This window comes from Temnothorax curvispinosus, unplaced genomic scaffold (genome assembly GCF_003070985.1).
Source record: "Temnothorax curvispinosus isolate PA1 unplaced genomic scaffold, ASM307098v1 QBEX01009828.1, whole genome shotgun sequence".
Lineage (NCBI taxonomy): Eukaryota > Metazoa > Arthropoda > Insecta > Hymenoptera > Formicidae > Temnothorax > Temnothorax curvispinosus.
This window is the reverse complement of record NW_020219608.1, coordinates 258,707-281,895: the sequence shown is the minus strand read 5'-3', so window position 1 is coordinate 281,895 and position 23,189 is coordinate 258,707. Positions and strand designations below refer to the sequence as shown.

General features: G+C 32.0%; 3 protein-coding genes across 3 annotated transcripts; 2 read left to right on the top strand and 1 right to left on the bottom strand.

Moving 5' to 3' along the window:
• Positions 1-3,448: 3,448 nt before the first annotated feature.
• On the top strand, positions 3,449-6,385 carry LOC112459456 (cyclin-dependent kinase inhibitor 1C-like). The gene is made up of 4 exons (XM_025023559.1): positions 3,449-3,496; positions 4,229-4,510; positions 4,975-5,136; positions 6,099-6,385. Exons 1-4 carry the CDS (start codon positions 3,485-3,487, stop codon positions 6,222-6,224), a joined length of 582 nt encoding a protein of 193 aa, XP_024879327.1. The 5' UTR covers positions 3,449-3,484; the 3' UTR covers positions 6,225-6,385.
• An 8,613-nt stretch (positions 6,386-14,998) lies between these two features.
• LOC112459436 (cyclin-dependent kinase inhibitor 1C-like) lies at positions 14,999-18,020 on the top strand. Its single transcript, XM_025023532.1, has 3 exons — positions 14,999-15,036; positions 15,761-16,075; positions 17,206-18,020. The coding sequence occupies exons 1-3, from the start codon at positions 15,025-15,027 to the stop codon at positions 17,560-17,562; spliced, it is 684 nt and encodes a 227-aa protein (XP_024879300.1). The 5' UTR covers positions 14,999-15,024; the 3' UTR covers positions 17,563-18,020.
• A 1,450-nt stretch (positions 18,021-19,470) lies between these two features.
• On the bottom strand, positions 19,471-22,041 carry LOC112459458 (tetra-peptide repeat homeobox protein 1-like). Its single transcript, XM_025023562.1, has 4 exons — positions 22,001-22,041; positions 21,117-21,305; positions 20,382-20,513; positions 19,471-20,013 (listed from the first exon to the last, which is right to left on the bottom strand). The coding sequence occupies exons 1-4, from the start codon at positions 22,019-22,021 to the stop codon at positions 19,711-19,713; spliced, it is 645 nt and encodes a 214-aa protein (XP_024879330.1). The 5' UTR covers positions 22,022-22,041; the 3' UTR covers positions 19,471-19,710.
• Between the last annotated feature and the right edge of the window lie 1,148 nt (positions 22,042-23,189).

The window sequence follows — 23,189 nt, the reverse complement described above, 5'->3', positions numbered from 1 at the left end:
AGTATTATAAAACGGCCCCGATCTCTACAAAATAATAAATTTTTTGTATTAAATTAAATCTACAAATAAAACTGGCTTAAGTCGCCTTCCCGCTTTTCTCAAGAAATGACGTCACCGTATTTTTACATCGATTCTTTATCCACAGTTTCTTTCTTTTTCTTTTCCCTGGCTTGCACAATTGCTTAAATTATTGCAAGTTTAATATCAACTCAAATTTATTACAAATTTTTTTAATATAATATAATTATTTTATTATTTTGTTCCAAGGTTAAAACTACAAAAGATCGATGTTCGATGCAGAGTGAAATAATAGCGCAATGAATATAATGATTTGTAATAAAACATCTCATGAATAATGCGGAGTTTATAAAAATATCGAATATCCTTGAAAGTTAAGTCGATACCGTAAAATAACGGATTTTTCTTTTTTACAAAATATTATACGCCAGTTTTTACATCTATTTACTTTTCTGCAAAGAAACCAATCATTTTCTTAACGATAAGTGTATAAATCGATACTTATGTATACTTATCGTAATCGTTATTTGATATAAAAACATGGTGATATGTAAGTAATAGCGCAACTAGGCTTATCAAACCAGTCCCTATTACCCTGATGTTTAACATATTTTGTACATTATAGCGAACCATTAATCCAAAACTTGTAACAAAATTGCAAATAATGGACAATAATTTTATGAACATTCTTTAATAAAGAATAATAAATAATTAATAGAATAATTTTTAATTAATCTTGATAACAAACAATTAAATTTATGAGATACTAATAATAAAATACATAATCAAACTCTTTTATTTCATTCGAGTTTCTAATAATACAGGTACATAATAGCATAGATACACATCTTAATAGACAATTCAGTTACCTAACTATTATACTACGATAAGCATTAATCAATATCAATCTTAGGCGAGCACCAGATAATAAGATCAATCAAAATTAGCAGTAGATTAGCGAATTAACTACGCGCCGATCAAAGACACCCAAGCCGGACAAGCAAGTGATTGTGTGACCGTTACATTCCACTACAAATTGCACTTATTTACAGATCTCATGAGCACAAACTAAGCACGTGCTAAGTTAATCGTAGGAGACCGCAAAACCGAACCTTTCCCGAATAGCGTGTTCAATATCCCTATCATTATTCCGTTGTCACGCAATAGTACGTGTAAATTAACCTTGCTTTGGGCAAGAAATAGTAGAATATAATTATTCTGGACAATCGGAGAACGGATGTCATGGTGAAATAACTTATACTAAATTTATTAGCATTTAATTATATCGATGATAATAAGTTGTGCGCAGTATATTTAAAGACGCGCTTTTAAAAATTAATTTAAAGTGCCTATTATTAATGTCAAACTGCATGTAAATTCGATTTTCATCGTAATATTATAGTAACAGCATAGTTAACAAAAACCACTGAAAAAAATTAGACAATTTAAAAATTAAGGAATAATAATTTAAGATTAATAAATAATATGTTAAAAAATAGGCAGTGATAAATTATCGCAAAAATTGAGCAAAAAAAAGAAATAGTAGTATAAAAGTACAAAAAGTATAAAAGCAAGTAAGTAATAATAAAAATGCCGCTAACAACTTCGAGGATTTAAATTGCCACTCGTAAAATATATACAAGTGACTTCTTGTGGCGTTTGTAGTGTGCTCTAAGAGAGACAAATGAACATTAAACCAGGAAACGTTTGTTTGGGCGTAGTGAAACGATAAAAGGCCCATTCTGCGTGCCAATATGACAGACTTAATCGCCTTATATCATCTTGGGAATAATGTTACATGTTATTTGTCGTAATGGCGTGATTTAATAATTCGCTGTTGCCATCTTGTGACTAATGCAATGTAATTTCTCATTATACGATTTATCGTAATCTATACATATAAAAAAAATATTTTAAAGTTAAAATAAATTTGTATAAAAATGAAAATAAATTAATAAAATATTGATTTTATTAAACATAAATCTGTATTCTAGTACTATTGCATCCAGTATTTGTAAAAAGAAATTTCCGTTTATCAAAATACAAAAAACCTCATAAATATCCATGTGCTCATTCAAAGATATAATTTTCTCTTTTATTCCCCGGACTGTTGAAGGTGATTTCCCTTCGCAAATAATGATTAAAGTTCTCGTTTCGAAACGCAGATGCAAGATGTCGCCAATAAGACTTACGGCGAACGTGAGAATAACCAACAATTAATTTCTCAAGAGTAAGGGATTGTCCATAAATCAATCGGTAGACAGGGATAAAATCGCCATAGATCAATCAGCTAACGATTCACGCCGTTAATGGTGATTTTTGCCGGCGTAAAATCAATATATCAGTCTCGCAGATGGCAATGATAATACCCACGGAATTGCTACCTTATGGACAACTTGCATCTCTTATGGTACGCGCATATAACGTAATAATAGTGCACCGCAATAGAAGACACTGCGCGTTCCTCGCAACGCATGATTTATATTAGCGCGGCAAGTTAACTGCTTTACCTCGTAATGAAGCATTGAGCAATCTTGCGCAAACCGACACAGCCGCCGGACACGGGCGAGAATAAATTCACGTGTTACAATTAGTACTGCGCTATGCGTGCGTTACGTTAGTTGGAAATTCGTTGCTTCGTATCTATATATGATCGCGCGTTGCATTATAAAAATTAAAGATATTTCATAATAGGGAGATTAGAACTATGTGCAATATACCTATATCTCTATCTCTATATATATATATATAAAATTAATTTTAATTATTTAATTAAATTACGTCTCGACTTTAATTTCTGTTGAAAAAAACCGCGTTCAATCTTTTAAAGGTAAATAAAAGATATCCTATAGTAATTGCAAGATATGTACGTTTGAAGATATACTTTAAAATACGACATCTTATAAACAACAATGTAAACAACAGTCTAATCGAATTCCATTTAATTTCGTAACGAAGAACTCGAACGACACGTACGCGAGGAAAAGAACTGTTGTAACTTGTAACGCTGATTGCTAACGAGTTTCCTGCGACTTTTCAATGACGCGTGTGACATCACGATTGAGGTAGATCTCTCGACGGGTGGAAAAATGATCTCGTTAAGGTTGTGGCATCGAAATGCGCTCACATACGCACGCATATCTGCATAAAGTGGTGGCCAAGCGCGCGCTCCATTTACTAACGGCGCGGCTGGTGGCTCGCGCACGTTTAGCATGTTATACAATCGTTGCACATTATGTGTTATAACATACGCATATCTGTGTGCAGTATATCGTGGGTAAATAGTGTTAGGCTCTAGGTAGGTGTGGCGATAGACCGGCCGTTGGCTTCCCTCGCCACTGGCGGGGCGCAGGGTGCGCGAAATGAAAGTCAATTTCCTATATAAAGGGTGGTTTTCCAGCCCGACAACGACAGAAACCGATCTATTTTACTCACGCGCGAGTATCACGCCAAAGTATCATTCAACATGAGGGCCCTGGTACGTGCTGTCACATCTTCGAGCAAAGTTAAAGAAGCAGTGCTGAGATCCGTTTGATTCCGCCGAGAACATTTCCGTTCGGACATAATGCTTAATCAGATCGAAGTTTAGGAGCCGATCTAATTTTTCTGCGCTTTCCGTGCTTTGTCACAGTGTTTCTTTTTGCAAAATTGGAAAGCATAAATGAAAATTGAAAATTGGAAAAACCTATTATTTGTGTGCAGTTTAAATCCCGTGCGAAGACCTTCCAACTTTTGAATCGATAGTCTCGATTGTGATAATTTGTCATCTTTATCAAATTCATTAATTGTTTCGCAGATCGATTTGTTTACAGTTATTTGGTCCAACAATGATTAAACTAGATGGTATTATTAATCATATTTACACTTTATAATTCACGATTTCGCACATTATTCAATGTCTCGAGTAATTCTCTCAAGTTTGCTAATTTAAGTGGCTATAGATAATTAATTTTACATTGGATAGATATCTCAATAATAGTTACTTTTAAAGATTTCGATAAATTTATTCATCCATTTATTATTTAGATTTTTACTCAAGAATCTTTTAATGACATGTTGTTCTTGATTTTGAAAATTAAGAATTGCGATAGTTTTTAATTATCCGTTTGAGTTAATATTTGAGTTAATATTAACTTTTATAGATTTCTTGATCGACCCATTCACAGATCTTTAGAGATTTTTTATTAACGTTCCTTTCTTGATTTTGCAGATCTGCCTGGTGCTGATCTCTGCGGCGTTCGCCGCTGAAGAGAAGACGGTCAAGAAGCGTGGCCTGATCGGCCTAGGTGACTACGGACTTGGTGGTAGTCTTGGTGGTTATGGTGGTCTTGGTGGATATGGTAGCCTTGGTGGTCTTAGTGGCCTTAGTGGATTGGATGGTGGATATGGTGGCCACAGTGTTGCCATTGCCGTCAAAGAGAAGGCCGTCGCTGTTCCCTACGCGGTTCCGCAGCCATTTGCGGTTCCCGTCGATCGCCCGTACCCCGTTAAGGTACGAATTAATCAGTTTAATTTTTGACGATGGTGTCGCGACAAATAATAACAATAAAAAATCTTTCATAAAAATTTGATGATTATATAATTTAAACAGAAAATTTACGAAGTAAAATTTTATATAACATAAATTTTTAATGTTGCATTTTAAATAAATATTGAATTAATTAATTAGAGTCTAAATTTTAACTTGGTGTTTATATTTTTTATTAATTTCGATTAAATATAAAGTTAAAATAATCAAGTAAAAAATTGTATTAAATATTTGAATGAGGAAAACTGAAGAGTAAATAAATGTTATGTAGAGAAAGTTGCCCCAGTACCGGACAATATAATATTTGCACACATCTACAGTAGAAATATGCAAATATCATATTATTCGGTACTGGGGACTGTTTGGTACTGTGAGGCAACTTCCCTTAATTCGTTTCAACATATAATAAAATTCTTTGTTATCTTTAGGTTCCGGTTGCCGTCCCGCACCCAGTTCCAGTAGCCGTTCCCGTGCCACAGCCCTACCCCGTGGTCCAGACCAAGACGATCACGGTTCCCGTAGAGAAGCCTTACCCAGTCACGGTCCCCGTTAAGGTGCCAGTGCCCGTGCCTGCCCCATACCCCGTCAAGGTAAATTATAACAAATTCTAATCTTCCATTGGCCGTGACATTTCCAAAATCTTTCAATTTCGACGAAAGATTAGAAAATAAATTAATCCGATTTGACAGACAAAGAATTCTAATTTTAGAAGCCACAAATTTCGCATCAGGATCTATATCGTAGTTTCTAGATAAGAAATGTTGCCTCTTAATATTTTAATGTAATTTTAACGTTCTGATAAATTTTAATTATTCCATCCCAATAACATATTCATCAGCTTATTATAATGTGTTGTCTCATTATAATTCTTTGCCTGTTTAGCGCAACAAGTAGAAATCGATTTCGAGACGTGATTATTAACAGTTTCGTTGTGTACCCTCGGTTTCCAGTATAGCTAATTTATCGTCTACGTTGATTAATTGGTGATTCAATATGTTGCGATAAGAATCACGGTTTTGGTCATTTATTTGCGCGTTACGCGATTAGGTGAACGTACGCAAGAGAGGTGCAAGCAACCGCCGCGCTGGTTGGACATAACTTTACAGCTGTGTTGTAATTAAACTAAAATTATACTTGAAGTCATAGGTCGATGATTGCAATTGACGATTAAAATATGCTCGATCGATGTAATTAACGCAAACATGTTGGCCACAATTATTTAATCTACATATTATCACGTATTCTGTTTTTCAGCTGTACAATAATAATAGATATGTAATGATGCAAACTAGCAAATTATATTGGCTTTTTATATATTTTATATATTTGGCTATTTATCCGTATTACTCGTATTATTTCCATTATTTAATTAATTACATTAATTACATTACAAACTTTAGCATCATAATTTTAGATATTGTATTTTAATAATTACATTTAATGTGAAAAATAGCCAATAGTTATATAACAAACGTTTGAAAAGTAGCTATTTATATAATAAGAACCGAAATTATTTCATATTTTCAATTAATATCAATATTTTGTCTTTTAGGTTGCTGTCTCCCACCCAGTTCCAGTTCCAGTCGCGGTCCCTCACGCAGTTCCAGTTGCGGTTCCGCATCCGGTCGTCGTCAAAGAAACGGTTCCCGTTCTCGTTAAGGGCTACGGCCACTACTAGATGAAATTCTCCTCAAAAAAGTCACATACACCCCGCTCCATCTTAACCCTTTTCCCAGCATCGCAAAATCCATCACGACGAGCGTCCGTTCAAGAGACGCTTCTCTCGTCGTGTAGTATTTTAAATTCACGGAATAAATCGATTTTGTAAATGTTTTCGTAAAGAAACAACCGACTTCTTCTTTTCCTTTTGCACTCATAACTCATTTATTATGCCAAAGATACATTCTTTTGAATATTTCTAAAATTTATTTCTTTTTAGTAGAAAAATTTAAAAAAAATTAATAGAAGAAGCATATTATTCTGCCAATTTGTTAATAGATATGAATTTCGTACTTTTTTACTTATCAAATTAATAGATATTATTTTTTTATATGTTGCACAATTTTACATTTTTATAAATTAATGAATATTATTTTTATTATTGTAATTTCAAGTTTATGTTTAATTTTGAGTGATATGCTATATTAAACATTATATATTTAGAAATAAATTAAACGATTTGGTAGAAATCTAGGAAGCCATCTAGAAATCTAAGCTATTTTTGGGACACACGGACACACCCTGTTTGTTTCTAATATCTTCGGTTCGCTTTTGCAATTATTGATTTGTTGTTTCGACAGAGCTTCGCTACTTCGTTTTATACTTCACTCAAGTATATTCGCCTTTCACACTTTCTCGATCTGTTTCTAAGCGAGAAACGTGAGAAATAATGCCCTTAGGCAGTTTATATAGGCACGATGAAATAAAGTAGTATCTTGCAACAAGGTTTGTCTGTGAAATTGCTACACGAAATTTCGGCAATACGTGTTTTTATTTTTCACGGTCTGACATTAGTGGTTCACCTTGATTACGGAATAGAGCGAAATGAATGGCAGATTTAGGGAAATTGGCCAACGCCCGGAGGTTCTTTGCCTGAAGATAATAAATGACTTGTTTAAAATATTGCAGTATTAAATATTATAACCGAAAATTAAACAAACAGTAATGTCATATTATACCTTAAAAGCGTTCTCACGGAATTGTTATTTATTTAAAACAATTTTAGATGACTTTTAATTTTAATTATAATCTCTTTTTTAAATTCTTTCAATATTTTTAGCCTTATGTAAAATTATATTATTTTAGATTTATTTTATTTTTTTACTAAACTTACTAAAATAATAAAAATAAAATTTATAATAATAATAAAAATAATATTTATTTTAAGAATAATTATAATTCAATTTCTGTAAAACATTGATAGAAGATTGTTACATAAAATTTCTTTTATACAAGTTTTTAACTAAAAACGTTAAATAAAATTTACGTAAAATTTTAAGCATATGCAAACATGGAAAAAAATATCAATTATAAAAAAACAATATTTTTATATTTTATGACAGGTACTAACTACCATCTGTCACATGATACCTTTTACTGATTTGTTTTTTTATCGAAATGCGAACGTCATTTTAACCGATGATGATTGAGCAACCATTTTGCTTTCTCCCTCTTCCTCTCTCTCTTCCATATGATAAGATATTTTTTTGCCAGTAAAGTTTAAATTTTTATATCTATTTCAATCAAGCATCTTCGAGCATTGAACCACGGATATCTTAATTTGGTAGATTTTTTAAATTTTCTGTAATAAACTTGGATAAATTCAAAAATATCATATAAAAAGTGTTGGAACAATAAAAGTATAAAAAAGGTAATTAAACAATAAATTATTTTCTCAAGTATCCGATGATCGTTAACATGTCTTCGTTTGCGGAAAACTTTAGAAAGCGAGAGTCAAAGTAAGAATGCAAATATGCAACCGAGAACGAGGCAAATAAAGGAATGTGAATAAACACATAAAATACTTCAGATACTTATTTCGAGATAAAGGGAAAGCATACATATATTTTTTATAATTAAATTATGCTTGTTGCATAAGATTTGCATAAATTTTCAAAGCAGCTGCGGAATGTAAACGAAATCAAGATATAATTTTTCACGTAACGTTTCCACCTACATTACGTATAAAAATTCTATTATTCATACTATGTGTAGGATTATGATATATATATATATATATATCTATTTCTATATATATATATTCGTGCGTAACTTTAACGTTTCCCTTGATGAAGGTCGACCACACATTATTATGCTTATACATTTTGCAGAAGCGTTCCAATCGAAAGGACAAGAAAAAATTAAATTAAAATTGAACATTCTTAAAATACAAATAAAATTAAAAATTTTCAATAATTACAATTACCGAGAGATGTGACAAGTTGAATAAAACAGGCAGATAATCTTTTTATTCTAATAATCGGATAATCCAACCAATATCTGCAATAATAAAGAATTATATGAAAGACAATGCAATTGAAAAATAAATATCAAATAAGTATCAATTTTGAAAGCGTGTATGCAAATAATATTTTATTTTTGAGTTTTAGAATTATATTAATATCTACATAAATGAGTTAACAATAATGAATATTTAGACAAAATAATATTAATTTTTATTTTAAGATATTTTTTTTCTATTTGATAACTTAATAATTTATATAACTAATAATTATAATTATGTAATTACTAATTATTTTAATGCAATTATATTAATTTACTTAAACAAAATATTAATTAATTGTTTAATATTCTGAATTTTATCATTAATTATTTTCTCTAGTAACTGATGCAAAAATAAATGAAAAATAAAAATACAATAATTTTTGCACTTTTACGTAAGTTAATACAAGGTATGACAAAATTGTCTATAACCGCGATAATCAGACACAATTGACAATGAATGATACAAAGAAGATAGGGAACAAAGAAGACAAGAACAAGCTCAAAGACACGAAATTGACTTTCTTTCTTGGACACCGTGAAGCGCTCCGCCTACATAATGATTTCTTGATTACATCAATTTGCACAACAATAACGAGACACTTGATGCTTCATGCCATACTTACGTAGTTAATATATTTGATAACTTTATTTTCTACACGCACAATTCTTTGACTTTTATAAATTACTGACATGTATTTCCTAATATAATCACCATACTTTTGTCATTTACATTAAAAAATCAATTTATATCATATAATTTAAAATGTTAAATGAATATTAAAGCTATGCGCAGGAAATGCCTGCTAAATATTAATTTTATTGCAAAGTTCAATTTTTTCATTTTTATTTTTGTTATTTACAACATAGTAAATATTTAATATTTATTAATCACAAAATGAATAAATAAAATATTTAATTTGTATTTTTCTGAGACATTTAATAAATTCGAGAATATGGCAATAAACGCCGCAACAATGTTCGAATTTTGATAAAGGTTGCGGCTTGAGCCTTAAGGATGCGAAAGTAATGTCACGGAACTTGTATAATGCAAGTCGTGTGCATTCGATGCAGAGAATGCGTATACACGTATATGTACATACATCGAGGTGACGCGAGGAACGTGCGTGTAATAACCGGTGTACGAACGAAACGTGGAATTTTCGGCGATTTCGCCTGACTGCGGCCGGGCCTGGCGCTCGCGATTACGCAATCGCTACAAACGATTATACATCTCGCGCTTGCAACAAACTACGAGAGGGCGAGCAGGGGGCCTGTTTCCGGTGTCGAAATAAAAAACGGTTGCCGATTTATGCAATTCACGAACACTCGTCTGTCTCTCCTACCCGGAAATCGTTGGTTCAAAGTGTTTACTGAAGCTCTCGATGAAGTCCATTTTTCAGTACATTGCACAATAATATTAATATTCGATTCTTAATTTTTTACATAAATTTTCCATCTTATTAGAGCAAGATAGACCTAATTTCACAATTATTTCAATTTTTAATGTTTTATTTTCTTTATAATTCTTTAATTCACTTCTTTTAATAAAAGTTAAAAAATAAAGAATATCGGAGTTTTTTTTCATATTTTCTTCGATTTTTTTTATTTCATGACCAACTAATTTACTAATTAAATTAGATAATATTTTACTTGCAATATTTTTTGCAGTTTATCTTCTCACTAAAAATTGGATTGCTAGACCAATACGCTACATATATCTTTATTTTCTTCAAATCCTATCGGTAAATAATATAAAATTTACGATAGATGAGACAGCTAGGCATAAATCTTCACGAAGAAATGTCCAGAAGAAATTTATATCGCAGATCTCGATCGTTCTTTCTCTGAATAAGCGAGAACCATTTTGTCTACGCAAAAAATTTGTCGCTGGCGCCGGCCTTGATAAATGTCACATGTAAATTTGGATCATCCATTATAAGCGTTCGAGAGTTGCCAGACATTCTTTCTTCTCAGCGTCACAAAAATCCGGGTTCGTAACGTTACAATATTTATTTTTAATTAAAACGTTCTCGTTTTATTGCAATAACCGACAAAAGTAAAATCTGTCTCACGTATAAAAGCTGTATTAACATGTTAGAGCTCGATATTTCAATAGCGACCTAAAATAAGACGCTAAAACTTAAATTTAAGTAAATAAAATTTTTATGTTTTATTTCTTAATAAATTTTACTAACATAAGTATTTTGTCTTTTTAATTGTATTAAGCGTATTATACATTTATATCAATTAATAATTTATTGATATCAATTAATTATATATTGGTCGTGAGTTGTTAATTTTTATTTATTTATTTAGACCCAGAAATGTAATTTATCAACAGTTCCTTACTTTTAATTATTTGAAAATTGATAATTTTGTGATAATCTTTTCGTAATATTAACTTAGAAACATTCTTTTATAATTTAAATAATAATGGAAAATTAAATTTATTATTTGCTAAATTATTAAATAGGGTTTCTAGAAAAAGAAATCTATATTTTGATAAAATATTAATTAAAACTATTTCAAACAAGTCCAGAGAAAAAGATACTATGGCAAGATATCTTTCGACTGTTTATTTACTTTATTTATATCAGCTAACCGGTTCTTAAAAATTAGTTTTGGTCGAATTCGGGATAACTGTGTATAAAATATAGCAATAAGGAAAATGAAATTACATTCTTTCAATATTTTTTCTAAAAAAAACTATCTTCAAAGTTGCCGATACTAAAATGTTTTATGTAAAATACAGGAGCCACTCGTCACCCCTAATTTCCAACTCATATAATTTATATTTCTAAAATGCGTCCAAATCGTTTGCATTTTAATAACCAGCTAAGACATTCCGCCTATTTTAAATGAGTCTAGACTACCGTAAGCATCTTTCGATCGATTATTTATGTTTGCCAAATGCTGTAAAGATCACAAATTCGGATTTACATTCAGAATTCAGCGCCGAAACGAAAATTATGGAGGAATGTCAATTCAATTGCAAATCAACTTTGATTGATATGTTACTTATTAAATGTATCACCTTTTGTGCCGACAGTTGACTATAGCGATAAAAAATAAGATTGTTGTTAATTAAATTGAGGTTGATCTTTATTTAATTAACAAATAATTTCTTATACTGTGAAAGTATGTTATAAAACGTCTAAAGAAAATAAGTTAATATTTTTTTCTATGAAAACTCTTTACTCGTATATATGTACATTTTACTCGTATATTTTCCTATTTATTCCTTGTACAGAATATATCCAAATTACCTTCTTTCTTTCTCCCTTTCACCTGCATATTTCTTAAATAACTTAGAACATTGTTTTATTTAACGAATATTTAATAATATATCTTTTAAAAGCAATTAGCTTGAAATAGAAATTTTGTTAAACCACCTATCCACACACACAATGAGAAGTTAAATGTGAAATAAAAAAATGGTATGTTATTTATACACACTTTTAACTCGCTAAAGATTAATTCACCGAAAATCCCAAAATCGTTGAATCGTTTGTCACCCATCGTTCACGATATATATACATAAACAAATAATCTGCATAAATCCGGTTTAGGTAGTCATTGATTCTACGAGTGGAGTGTAAAAGAATCCAAAAGATGCATTCTGTTGGCGTGTCCTTGCATGCCGCGATTTTGACGTCATCCGGGAATCCACGAACTAATTTACGGAGTTTAATGACAACGTCCCGAGCGCCATATGTTATTTCTTTCGAGTCAAAAGTACAAGATCATAGTATTTTGTTTCTTTCGTTTATTAACTGCCATCGGATATACGAATATATTTTAATTTATACACATTTTTCCTGACAATTCCTGATTAATATAAAATCCATATGAAAAGAATACATAAATAATAAAAAAGTGAAATTACTTATTAAATCTTTTAATACTTTAATAAATCTTTAAATTTTTTGGTAACATAAATCTTTTGATAACATAATTTTATTACGTATCTTATGACACACAGGTGTTACATATATGCATTCAAATATTTAAAAAACCAATTTTATTCTTGTTCCTTGGTCTCTACTTTATATAAAATACTCTGTTTTAATTTTAATGGCAGTTTTTGTGTCTTTAGAATCTTTAGATCATTCACAATCATTCATAATTTTACTTTCTTATTACTGCGTTTTCTTTTACCATATTTTACTAATATTTTTTTAACCGATATAAACAATCATGTTACAAATAATATACCTGTGACACAACATTACTCGTTGTTGAATAGCACGCAATTTAAGTTAATCATAAATATTAATCATACGTAACGATGTCAAGTGCTGTAACGAGGATAAGTGATCCGTTGGCGCAATAATTTTCGTCAACACGTAAACAGCTATATTCGCTCATCTATGAGAAATGTGTTTTAATGATCACGCTCTCCTCAAGTTTTCTGGAACTGGCCAGACAGGTGGAGCCAATTAACGAGCAACGAAATTGCGCGAAGCTGTCCAAAAGTCGGACCACTTTCGTTAATAGCACGGTTCAACCTGGAAAGAAGAGAATCAGGCCGGTTCCATAAGATTCATAAATTCCATAAACACCTCGCGAAAAGCATGGAACAAAAGAAGAGACTGGCGGCGACAGCCGCCCAATTTTGCAATATGGAATGTAATTACAATAAAATAAACGTAAATTATATATAGAATTTTGACTGTGAACACAAAGTATTTTAACTGAATAGCTTCTATAACATTTATATTCAAAATATTCAAAATTTTAAAAATATTTTATAGTTTTTGCGCACAACAAAGATTATATACGAAACGCTTTTTCGTAAAATAAAAAAACTAGTGTTATATGACTAACATTAAAAGACTAATTTTTATATTATTTTCTGTATGATTTCTGTTAAAGATGATTAATCTCTCTTTGCATTTGACGACTTTTTTGTATTTACTTATTGCAGAAGAGCCATGGAATCGATTCTCCTTAAGCGTTTTCTCACTTTTCTTTAAAATTTATGAGATCTGATCTCTCAAACGCGTATTTCATGCCTGTCGCTTTTTCTCGCCGACTTCAAGAAGAAAATGAGACATGGTCTTGTTACATGGTAATAAACGACGCAATGATTTATGAACGGGAGGGCATCCAAATGTAATATCCTGCAATGCGCGCAATATATTGTTGTGTCATTTTTATCAAGTAATTAAGTAATTCACATTAAAATCTCTTAAACAGTGATCTTTTATATCTTTTATAACACTTTTTTAACACGCTGCTATATAATTTTATATTAAAATTACCAAAAAGTATACACACACACAATTAGGTCATAGTTATATAACGTACAATACATAATTATATTTTAATATATTTGTAAATAATTTTTTGCTAAATTACTATTAATATTTAATAATTAATAAATCATAAAATATATTATTAAGAAAAAACTTAAATTTTTAAATTTTTGTTACAAAGAAAGAGAATATTTTAATATAATAAAAAAAATTTAATATTAAATAGCACATTTTAAAAAAACTTGAGAGGTACGTATAATAACATTATTATATATTTGTTTATTTCTATTATGCTTGAATTTAAACTTTACCTTCTGTATGGGTGGAACTAACTTGATTCACACGACTTACAATTTTGCTTACAGACAATTATTACCCATAGTTAGTCGAGAGCTATGCTCATCATTTATTTCTCATTCTCGTAAGACTTCAATTACGGAATCGGCCGTGCAATTGCACAACCAGATGATTGAGAGAACACCCGGTGCGATCACGATCGCAAAACAAAGATCCACAAAAATTGAATCGGCACGGGGCCTTAATTAGCAATACCGTGGTGTATAAAAATCTCCTTACGCCACGTAAAATTTGACGTAAGATTAATGACGTAAAATAATAAAAAAAATATACATAAAAAAAATTTAATTGAAACTTGGCTGAAAATGTGAACAATTAAAATATAGTACAATAATCTAAATTTCTTTAGTTACTAGTAAAAAATTGTTTTCTTAATAAAATAATTCTATACAAAATTTTGAAGTTGTGTAGAGTAAGAAGATGAGTAAGATTACGAGATATAAAAATATAGAAACATTAAATTTGAGTTATCAAGTAAATATTAATTAAATTCTATAATTTATCAATCTATTTATTATAAATTAAGGTTCAAACTTTTCTACGATTTCCCATGAGCCGATAAAAGAGACTTAACGCTATGAGTTTCGACGCGTGCGAGGTGGTGCATTTGCGCAAGAGTCTTTCTTACGAGCGGCGAGAAGAGTCGCGCGGGTGCGAGTTTTTCGGCGGTCCCCTACTCGCGGGACCCGGTTTCGGTTTCTTTTCACCTAACCGCGTTTCGGCAGTAGGCCCGGTTGCCCACCACCTCACTCTCCATGCCGTCTCTCCTTGAGGGTTTATCGTATAAAAGCAGGGGGATCTTCATCGTACTCATCAGTCGCAAATTCGACGAACCAAGTCCGAAACTCGTGCAGCATCATGAACGCCAAGGTATAATCGGATACGAGAGTTTATTCATAAAAATTGATTTGGCGGAGAAATCGACCGGAGGATCGAAAAGATCTGAAAGATCTAGAAAAAACCGATCGTGTGTTACAACGAGGGTGAACCGTTCTCTCAAGAAAATTGATACATTCAGTTCATTGCAGAAAATAGACGATTTTGCAACTGTCTAATTGCAACTGTTAATATAAAATTTAAAAGACTTTGTATAGTTGAACAAATTATTCAAAAAATATAAACGAAGAATACTTACAGTAAATCTCTTATTTTAAATTTATTAATTTAAATTAATGTAGTTTTAATTAATAGATTTTAATTAGATTGAAATTTTTGTTTAATAATATAGACACAGAAAGATAACAAACATATTTTTCAACTATTATTGTCAAATTATTGTTCTTACTTTTATTTTTCAATTTTTTAATTCTTTTTACGTTTTTATTTTTCATGTAAATAATTTTAATATATTTTTTAATTCAATTATTTGACTTTATATCAAGTTTGAAAAAAATTCATCTTTTATTCTTTCTGATCTTGATTGTTCTAATTGAATTATAAAATACATTTATATATTATTGTACAATTTCAGGGTCATATTAAAATAAGTTAGAGAATTAATGTTGTTATGTGTGTGTGTGTGTGCAATCACACACACAATATATAATTTTACAAATTCTTTAAAAAACAAAGCATATAACTCTTTGATTTACAGGTGATCGTTCTTTTCGCCCTGGTGGCGCTCGCTTTCGCCGAAGAAACGAAGAAAGATGAGACAAAGAAAGTAGAGACGAAGAAGGATAAGCGAGGCCTTTACGGAGCCTTGGGCTATGGAGGCTTGGGCTACGGAGGCTTGGACTACAATCTTGGTGGTCTTGGTTATGGTCTCGGTGGATTGAACACGTACTCGTCCATTCCCGCGATCGGCCTCAACCATGGTATTAATACCGTCGTGACGAAGGAAGTCACTGTACCCGTGCCCCAACCCATCGCCGTACCCGTCGAGAAACACGTCCCGGTCCCAGTTAAGGTATCAATATTCACTATTTTCCATTCCCGATCTTCTCATTAGAATCACTAATATTCGCGATTACACGTGTGAAAATTAGTTAGCAAGATTTCGTGAAAAGCATCCGCGAGTACAGCTCTTTTCCATCTTCTTGCTTCGATAAGGCTTAATCATATCTCGCTACTAACGGAAAAAGATAAATGCAGAAGCTTCATTTCTGGGAATCAATTTACTGGAAAGCGCAATTAGATGAAAGCAAAGCAATTAGCAAATGACTCAGAGAAATAATAGCTACATTTATGTCTCTCAGTAAGAAAATTGATTAAAGGCGATATTTATCTGTTTTTCTAATGATATAGGTGAAAGTTATTTTGCAATTACAATTTTTTACATAATTTCAATCTCTTAAGTGTGCCAACATAAATGGATTATTATTAATTCGACATCTTTATTTATCAATTTTTTAATGTTGCTGCATACCCGTTTTTGGTGTAAGTTCAAGTTCTACAAATTTTACGAATCCCTCTTTCACATGCAGAAGGAATCTATCTTTCAAGAAGTTTCTGCTTCATCAAGAAGTTTCTTGATGAAGTGCATACGGTTAGTTTCTAAAATGAAATATAATTGGGATCTATGTACATAAACTATGGTAACTAGACTTTCGAAACGTATGCATTTCTACGACACTAAAGTTAACGATCGCACAAGAGAAAGATATATATACTGTGACAATTGGAGCGTGATTAGAAGTGCGAGGTCTTCGTTTCATACTCTTGCGTTGTCTTGTGATTCAGTCACCTTGATCCAGATCTCTTCCACAATAACAAAAAAAAATTAAATCTATATCACATACATTTGCATCTTAATGAAATTCACAGTGTTTTTCGTATCGAATACTAAAGTGGATGATAGAGTAGCAAAAAATAGTTTAAATTGCTAATTGAGTAGAGTATAAAGTTTAGCTTCATTAATCAACCAACAAGCCAAAATAAATTATAAGAAACTAAACCTCATATTATAATATATTTCCTAATCTTTGCTTATTTCTTAATGCAATATCTTCTTAATACAAATATGATGGAAACGGACCGGAAAGTAAATTTATTCAAAATCTTGTTCACCGATAGTCAAAGATATTCTTTTTCTTCTAGGTGCCGTACGCCGTGCCCGTCGACCGCCCGTATCCAGTCCAAGTGCCCAAACCCTACCCAGTTGAGGTCACCAAGCATGTTCCTGTCGCAGTAGACCGCCCCGTGCCCGTTCCCGTCAGCTATCCAGTCAAGGTCCCAGTTCCCGCCCCGTATGCCGTCAAGGTACCCCAGCCCTACGCCGTCCCGGTCGTCAAACACGTGCCGGTGCCCGTCGCGCAGCCGATCGTCTACGCGAAACTGAACTCCGGTCTTGGATACAATGGATACTACGGCGGATATAGCGGATTAGGCGGATACAACGGATACAGCGGATACAGCGGTTACAGCGGTATCCCCTATGGATACTCTGGATGGTAAAATGGCAGTCCCGAGGGCGACGCTCTTCGACATCATCAGCGCGAAGCATCACTTGGACCGCGTGGATCTTTCAGAGCTTTCAGTGACCACCTTCTTTAAGAAAGCGCTCCCAAAGAAAGATATATATCTATATCTATATATATTAATGTACGTTAATATATATTCTTCTTCGTCGATGATGAGTGTGGTTAAAGTGAATACCTCTCGTTTCGGATATTGGGGGACAATTTTCGCGAGTCTTTCATGTCGAATTCTTTTGGACATTTGTATGATAGGGAGAGAAGGAGAGAGAATGAGTGTCTGGAAAAGAAGAGCGTCCTCTAATTTTAAATAAAAAAAAAAACAAAAAGACATTTCCACGACAAAAAAGGATCGAGTGGTGCTCGCAAGCATCAAGTGTGACTACTTAGGTCTATGTTTCTACCTATAACGTCATTATACTGATTGTCCATCATTGAAATAAATCTTTTCTCATGAAGCACTCGTATTCTCATTATTACCTCTTATTGTTCATAAAAATAATAATATATTCTTCTTTTGATGAAAATTGCTGAAAATATTTGTTGCTTCACGCATAATGTGAATAAAAATATTGTAGAGAAACGCATAAGCATAAAAAAAGATCAAAAAATTGTTTTTCTTTATATATATTTTTAGATTTTGTATTTCAAATTTATTCACTTATTAATTTATTTATTTATATAGCTTTTGCTTATTGTTAGTATTGAATATTATGTAAGATAATCGATATATCGAAAATATTAACGCGACAAATAACTTATAACGAGAAAAATTTGAGCTTTTGATTACGTGAACAATCTCTTGCAAGATTACAAAACGAAGATCGTAATTGTATAATCCACGGGCCCGAAAGGGAAATTTAAGGCTGTATTATGAGAAATGGTTACATGAACGCGGCGGCGCGGCGGCGGTGAAATGTCCATTAAATGGAGAACGAGGACACGTTAAACACGCGATTAATAAAATTTGCATGCAGAGCGCACGCCGCACGGAACGTACTCTCTATACGCACATATTGTAAGCGATCCCGTTGGGCAAGTCCGACTCGTAACGCTACTTGCACACCTGCCCAATAAAAAGTGTCGCAATCTGATATTTATGGTTATACGCCGGCAGTATCGCGCTTCGCGAGAAACTACAGATTCTACAAACATGAGGAATAAGGAAGAGACGGCGCTCCAGCGTGTATACATAAATATTTTATTAAAAAATAATACTACAACATTAAAAAAAAAGAAAAAACAATCTCACATAACAAAAAACTATAACATCAAGTAGCAAAAACAAAAACTCAACATCTTTCAGAGAACCTATACTTGTCTGTATATACAAGAATGTATAATACGCTATCTCAACTTATTCTTCAGACATCAATGATTGAAAGAATTTTAATTTTATAATTAAAATATGTCACGTTGACAGAAATAGCAGCGTCAAAAATCATTAGCACATTATTCTGTTCTTTTGTTTCTTTTGAAGCTATTTGCAGGGCATCTAATTCAGACGAATTGCAAAATTCGCGAATATTTGTGTTACAGTCGCCACAACTTTGTCTCTATTATTACATTCAACTATTAAATTTGATAGAAATTAATTATTACTACTCCCGATTATTATTACTGTAGGAAAGAAATTAGCGTCATCTTTTTTTTATCAGTAGTAGCTAACGAATTGCACCCCATAATTATGTGTACAAACATATCTAATATTTCCTAAAGTAGGTATCCGAATCTAAAGAATAAAAATTCTAAACTTTTATAATCAATATCAATATATACTTTTTACGAGTCTTTGAGCATAAAATTCTTCTAATTCTTCTTTCTTTTTTCTATAAATCTAATACTTCGAGAGTGATATCTAGTTAAGTTTAAGAAATATTATTTTATATTTATATATATAGAGCCGTCAACATTGAAAGTGGAATGAGTAAAGTTTCCAAAAAGGCCCTGTTATCTAGTACTGGTATTTTACTTGTCAAAGCCCTTTATCATTTCGCTTAAACCGCTTTCAAAGTGATCCGCTCGCGTGTATCATACGTCAATGATTTACTTCTCGATTTACTTTTCCTTTCAGTCGCACCAGACCTCGCACACTGTTGTAATCAATCGAGCTGTCGCATTTCGAAAGCTAATGATTCGCCGAGTAGTCGCGCTGGGATGACTGGAACTGGGCCCGCTGGCCGCTACTCTGCTGATCGTAGGTTTCACGGCCTTGAGAGGTGTAAGTGTTGTAGTTGGTTGTCTCGTGGCTGGCATGATCACCTTCGCCTCCGCCTCCGGCTCCAACTGAAATACCGCCTTCATCGTGGCTCGATTGCGGAATCGGGATCGCCTTCGGCACCGGGATGAAGATCGGCTTGGTCAAAGTAACCGGATGTGGTACGGGGACCGGATGTGGCACAGGCACCGCTTTAGATATCAGGAACGGCACCTAAATTAAATTAAATTAACTATATTTATAACTTTAATATTAATTGAAAGCCATCATTATTAATTTCTTCTATCTGCTGTTATATGCAAACCAATCAAAAACCAATTCTTATACATATAGCATAAATATAAAATATAAAAAATATAAATACATATATCTCTCTATAACAATATACATGTAATAAAAGTGTAATTATAAAGTAATTTATAAAATAAATTCTTGGTGCAAGTCGTTACATGTCTCGAAAGTTTCCTTGGATTACGATTTTAACAAAAAAAAATATAATATACTTATTCTATATAGAAAGATTCTACAGATTCTGAAAAAATATTATTAGCTCATAAGATTTTTAAATTAGCAGTTAATACCTGCTGATGCAGTTCCACCGGGACGTGCTTCTCCACTGGCACTGGCACGTGCTGCGGCACTTTCACTATCTGCGGTACTGGAACCGCAATGGGATGTTTTACCGGCACCGGAAATGGGATGTGATGAGGTACCTAAAAAACGGAAAAAACTGTAATCGATCAGTCATTCGCAAACATTTATACATGATGTATGAGGAAAAATCAGAAATCTATAATACGATATGTTTTTACATACTTTAATATTAAAATAATACAAATTATTATTCTCTCTCCCTTTTATTACATTATAAATATAATCTATATAAATAATTTACTATATATTATAGAATGTGTAAAAATAAATATAACTATAGAAAATTAATTTGATCGCATTTTTATATAAGAAAAAATTTAATAAACATTTTTTTATTTTTAAGTATTTTCATTCTTTGCAGCTATGTAAAGTTATTATATATTTATATATTTATTATCATGTATAGTATATATGCGTACATATTATTTATTAAAAAAAGAATTTTTATCATATTTTGTTTTTTATTTTATTTCATTTTTTACTATTTTACAAATTTGATATCATAATTTTTACAGCGATTTCTTTACATTTCGATATTCAATTCATTTAAATAACAAATTTAATCCTTGTTAAGGATTTATAAAATGTCAAGCTATTCCTCAATACTTTCAATCGTTAATTAACTGCAAGCGCTTTCGTTTTCTAAAAAAAAAACTGCTCACCTTAACGGGGTACGGCACAGGAACCTTGATGGCTACTGTTTTGGTGATCTTGATCACCTTAGTCGGCACCTCGTGCAAATGTACCGATTGTGAGATGAGCTTGGGCTCAACTGTCCCAAGACCGTGGCCTTCGTGTATCAAGAACGAGGGTCTCGCCGTGACCGTCATCACTACCAGCGTGAATAAAAACTGCAAAGGTGTAACGTCGTCATGAAAGCGTAACGGATTCGGCTGACAGATAATCAGCGATTGAACGTATGCCGCGGCAATTGCCTCAATATAGATAGATTTCAATGATCAAGATTTAAGTAAAACTTAAGTCAAAATTTGTTTTGTGTTTAATTAATAATTAAAATTTTTTATCTAATTTGAATAAACAGTACAAAAATAACGGTCGTTATTTATATATATATATAAAACTTAAGTTAAGTTATTTATATATATATATAAATAACGACCGTTATTTTTGTACTGTTATATATATATATATGATGTAAAAATTGTAACTTTTATACTTTTAATTTGTTCTTAAATCTCAAAATTAAACTTTTATCTATCTTTATAATACAATCACAGTTTAACAAGATACAGCAATAATAAAACAGATGTTTCAATACACAAATTTCAATTACATTTTCACGATTATCTTATGTGCTTCTAAATTTTAACACGGTCATATATTCAAGCGATCTCAATACGAGAGAAAAATGTGGAAGTTGTTCGTAAATCGTTTTCGTGCGTTCTTCTCAAAAAATCTATCGAGATCACTATTGAATACACGTATCACAAAAGCCGGTGATTCGGAAACCTCGTGAAGAAATGAAGAAATGCGACGTTCTGAAATCTTCATGATCTTGAAATTTCCGACCGCGATGGAAACTTACGAGTTGCAACATGATCGTCATCTTGTGGTTCTCAATCGAGATCCGGTGGTGTTTCCGCACTGACTATTATCGTCTACACGGTGGCTTATATACGAGGACCTTCACCATAGATCAGTTCACCACGAAGAAAACACTCACTCACTCTCTTTCCGACTGGCCGATCTCTTTCGCCGTCGATCTCGTCTCCTCTTCTCCGCTTTTTGCAATTGTTCTTTCCTGCAATTGTTCCTTTTTGCAATTAGGCCACACGCACGACTAAGCGAGTTGAATGACCCAGTCGGCCGAGGATTTGATGGGCGCGATGAAAAGGAAAGACAATAGGATAAGAAGTCTTAACATGAACCGGAGATCGAGAGTCACGATGATCACGAAAAGGCACACCCTCGCCAATGGAAAACTCGACGACATAAAAAATTGAGAAATTAAAAATATTTTTTTATATTTTTTTCTTAATCTAAATAATAATATAATATTTGGATTACATTAAATAACGCATATATTATATAAATAAAATACATATAAATTTTTAATATTTAGAAGAGGATATAAAATTTATATTTATATTTATAAATAGTATGTTATATAAAAAATTTAATTTAAATTATATTTTATTATGTATATTATTTATTATGTATATCATATTATGTATATCATATATAACTTTATTATATATATATAATAGCAGAAGAAGAGTTCATGGATATATATTGTGACTGACAGTAGTTCCTCCGTAGTTTCGTAGTTATAAGATAATCTCATGCGAAAGTCAAAAGCACACTTGCATAGGAAGTAATAATTTCAACACACAACTCGCGTTTTCAATTTCCGGTTATGCACACATAATGTGGAGAACGTGCGATCAATGTCTTCTCAGAAGCAAACGAGCGTAATGCAAACGAGAGTGAAAGGACTATCACCGAAAGGTGGCGATGAAACTTACAGAGTAAGAGGGCCTGCGACCTAGTTCATCGGTTTCCACTTGGGCATTCACCATACGTGAATATCATAAGAGTGCATTTGATCGCGCGAAAAAACACGCAAGTTCATTGTCAATCAGTGGCGACAGTAATATTTATTTTATTTATAACAGAGTTTATAGAAGAAAAATGCATCTTTAAAATAATTTTCTGCAATTTATATAAAAAGAGTATTTTCTTATATATTTTAATATATGTTACAATTGTTATTG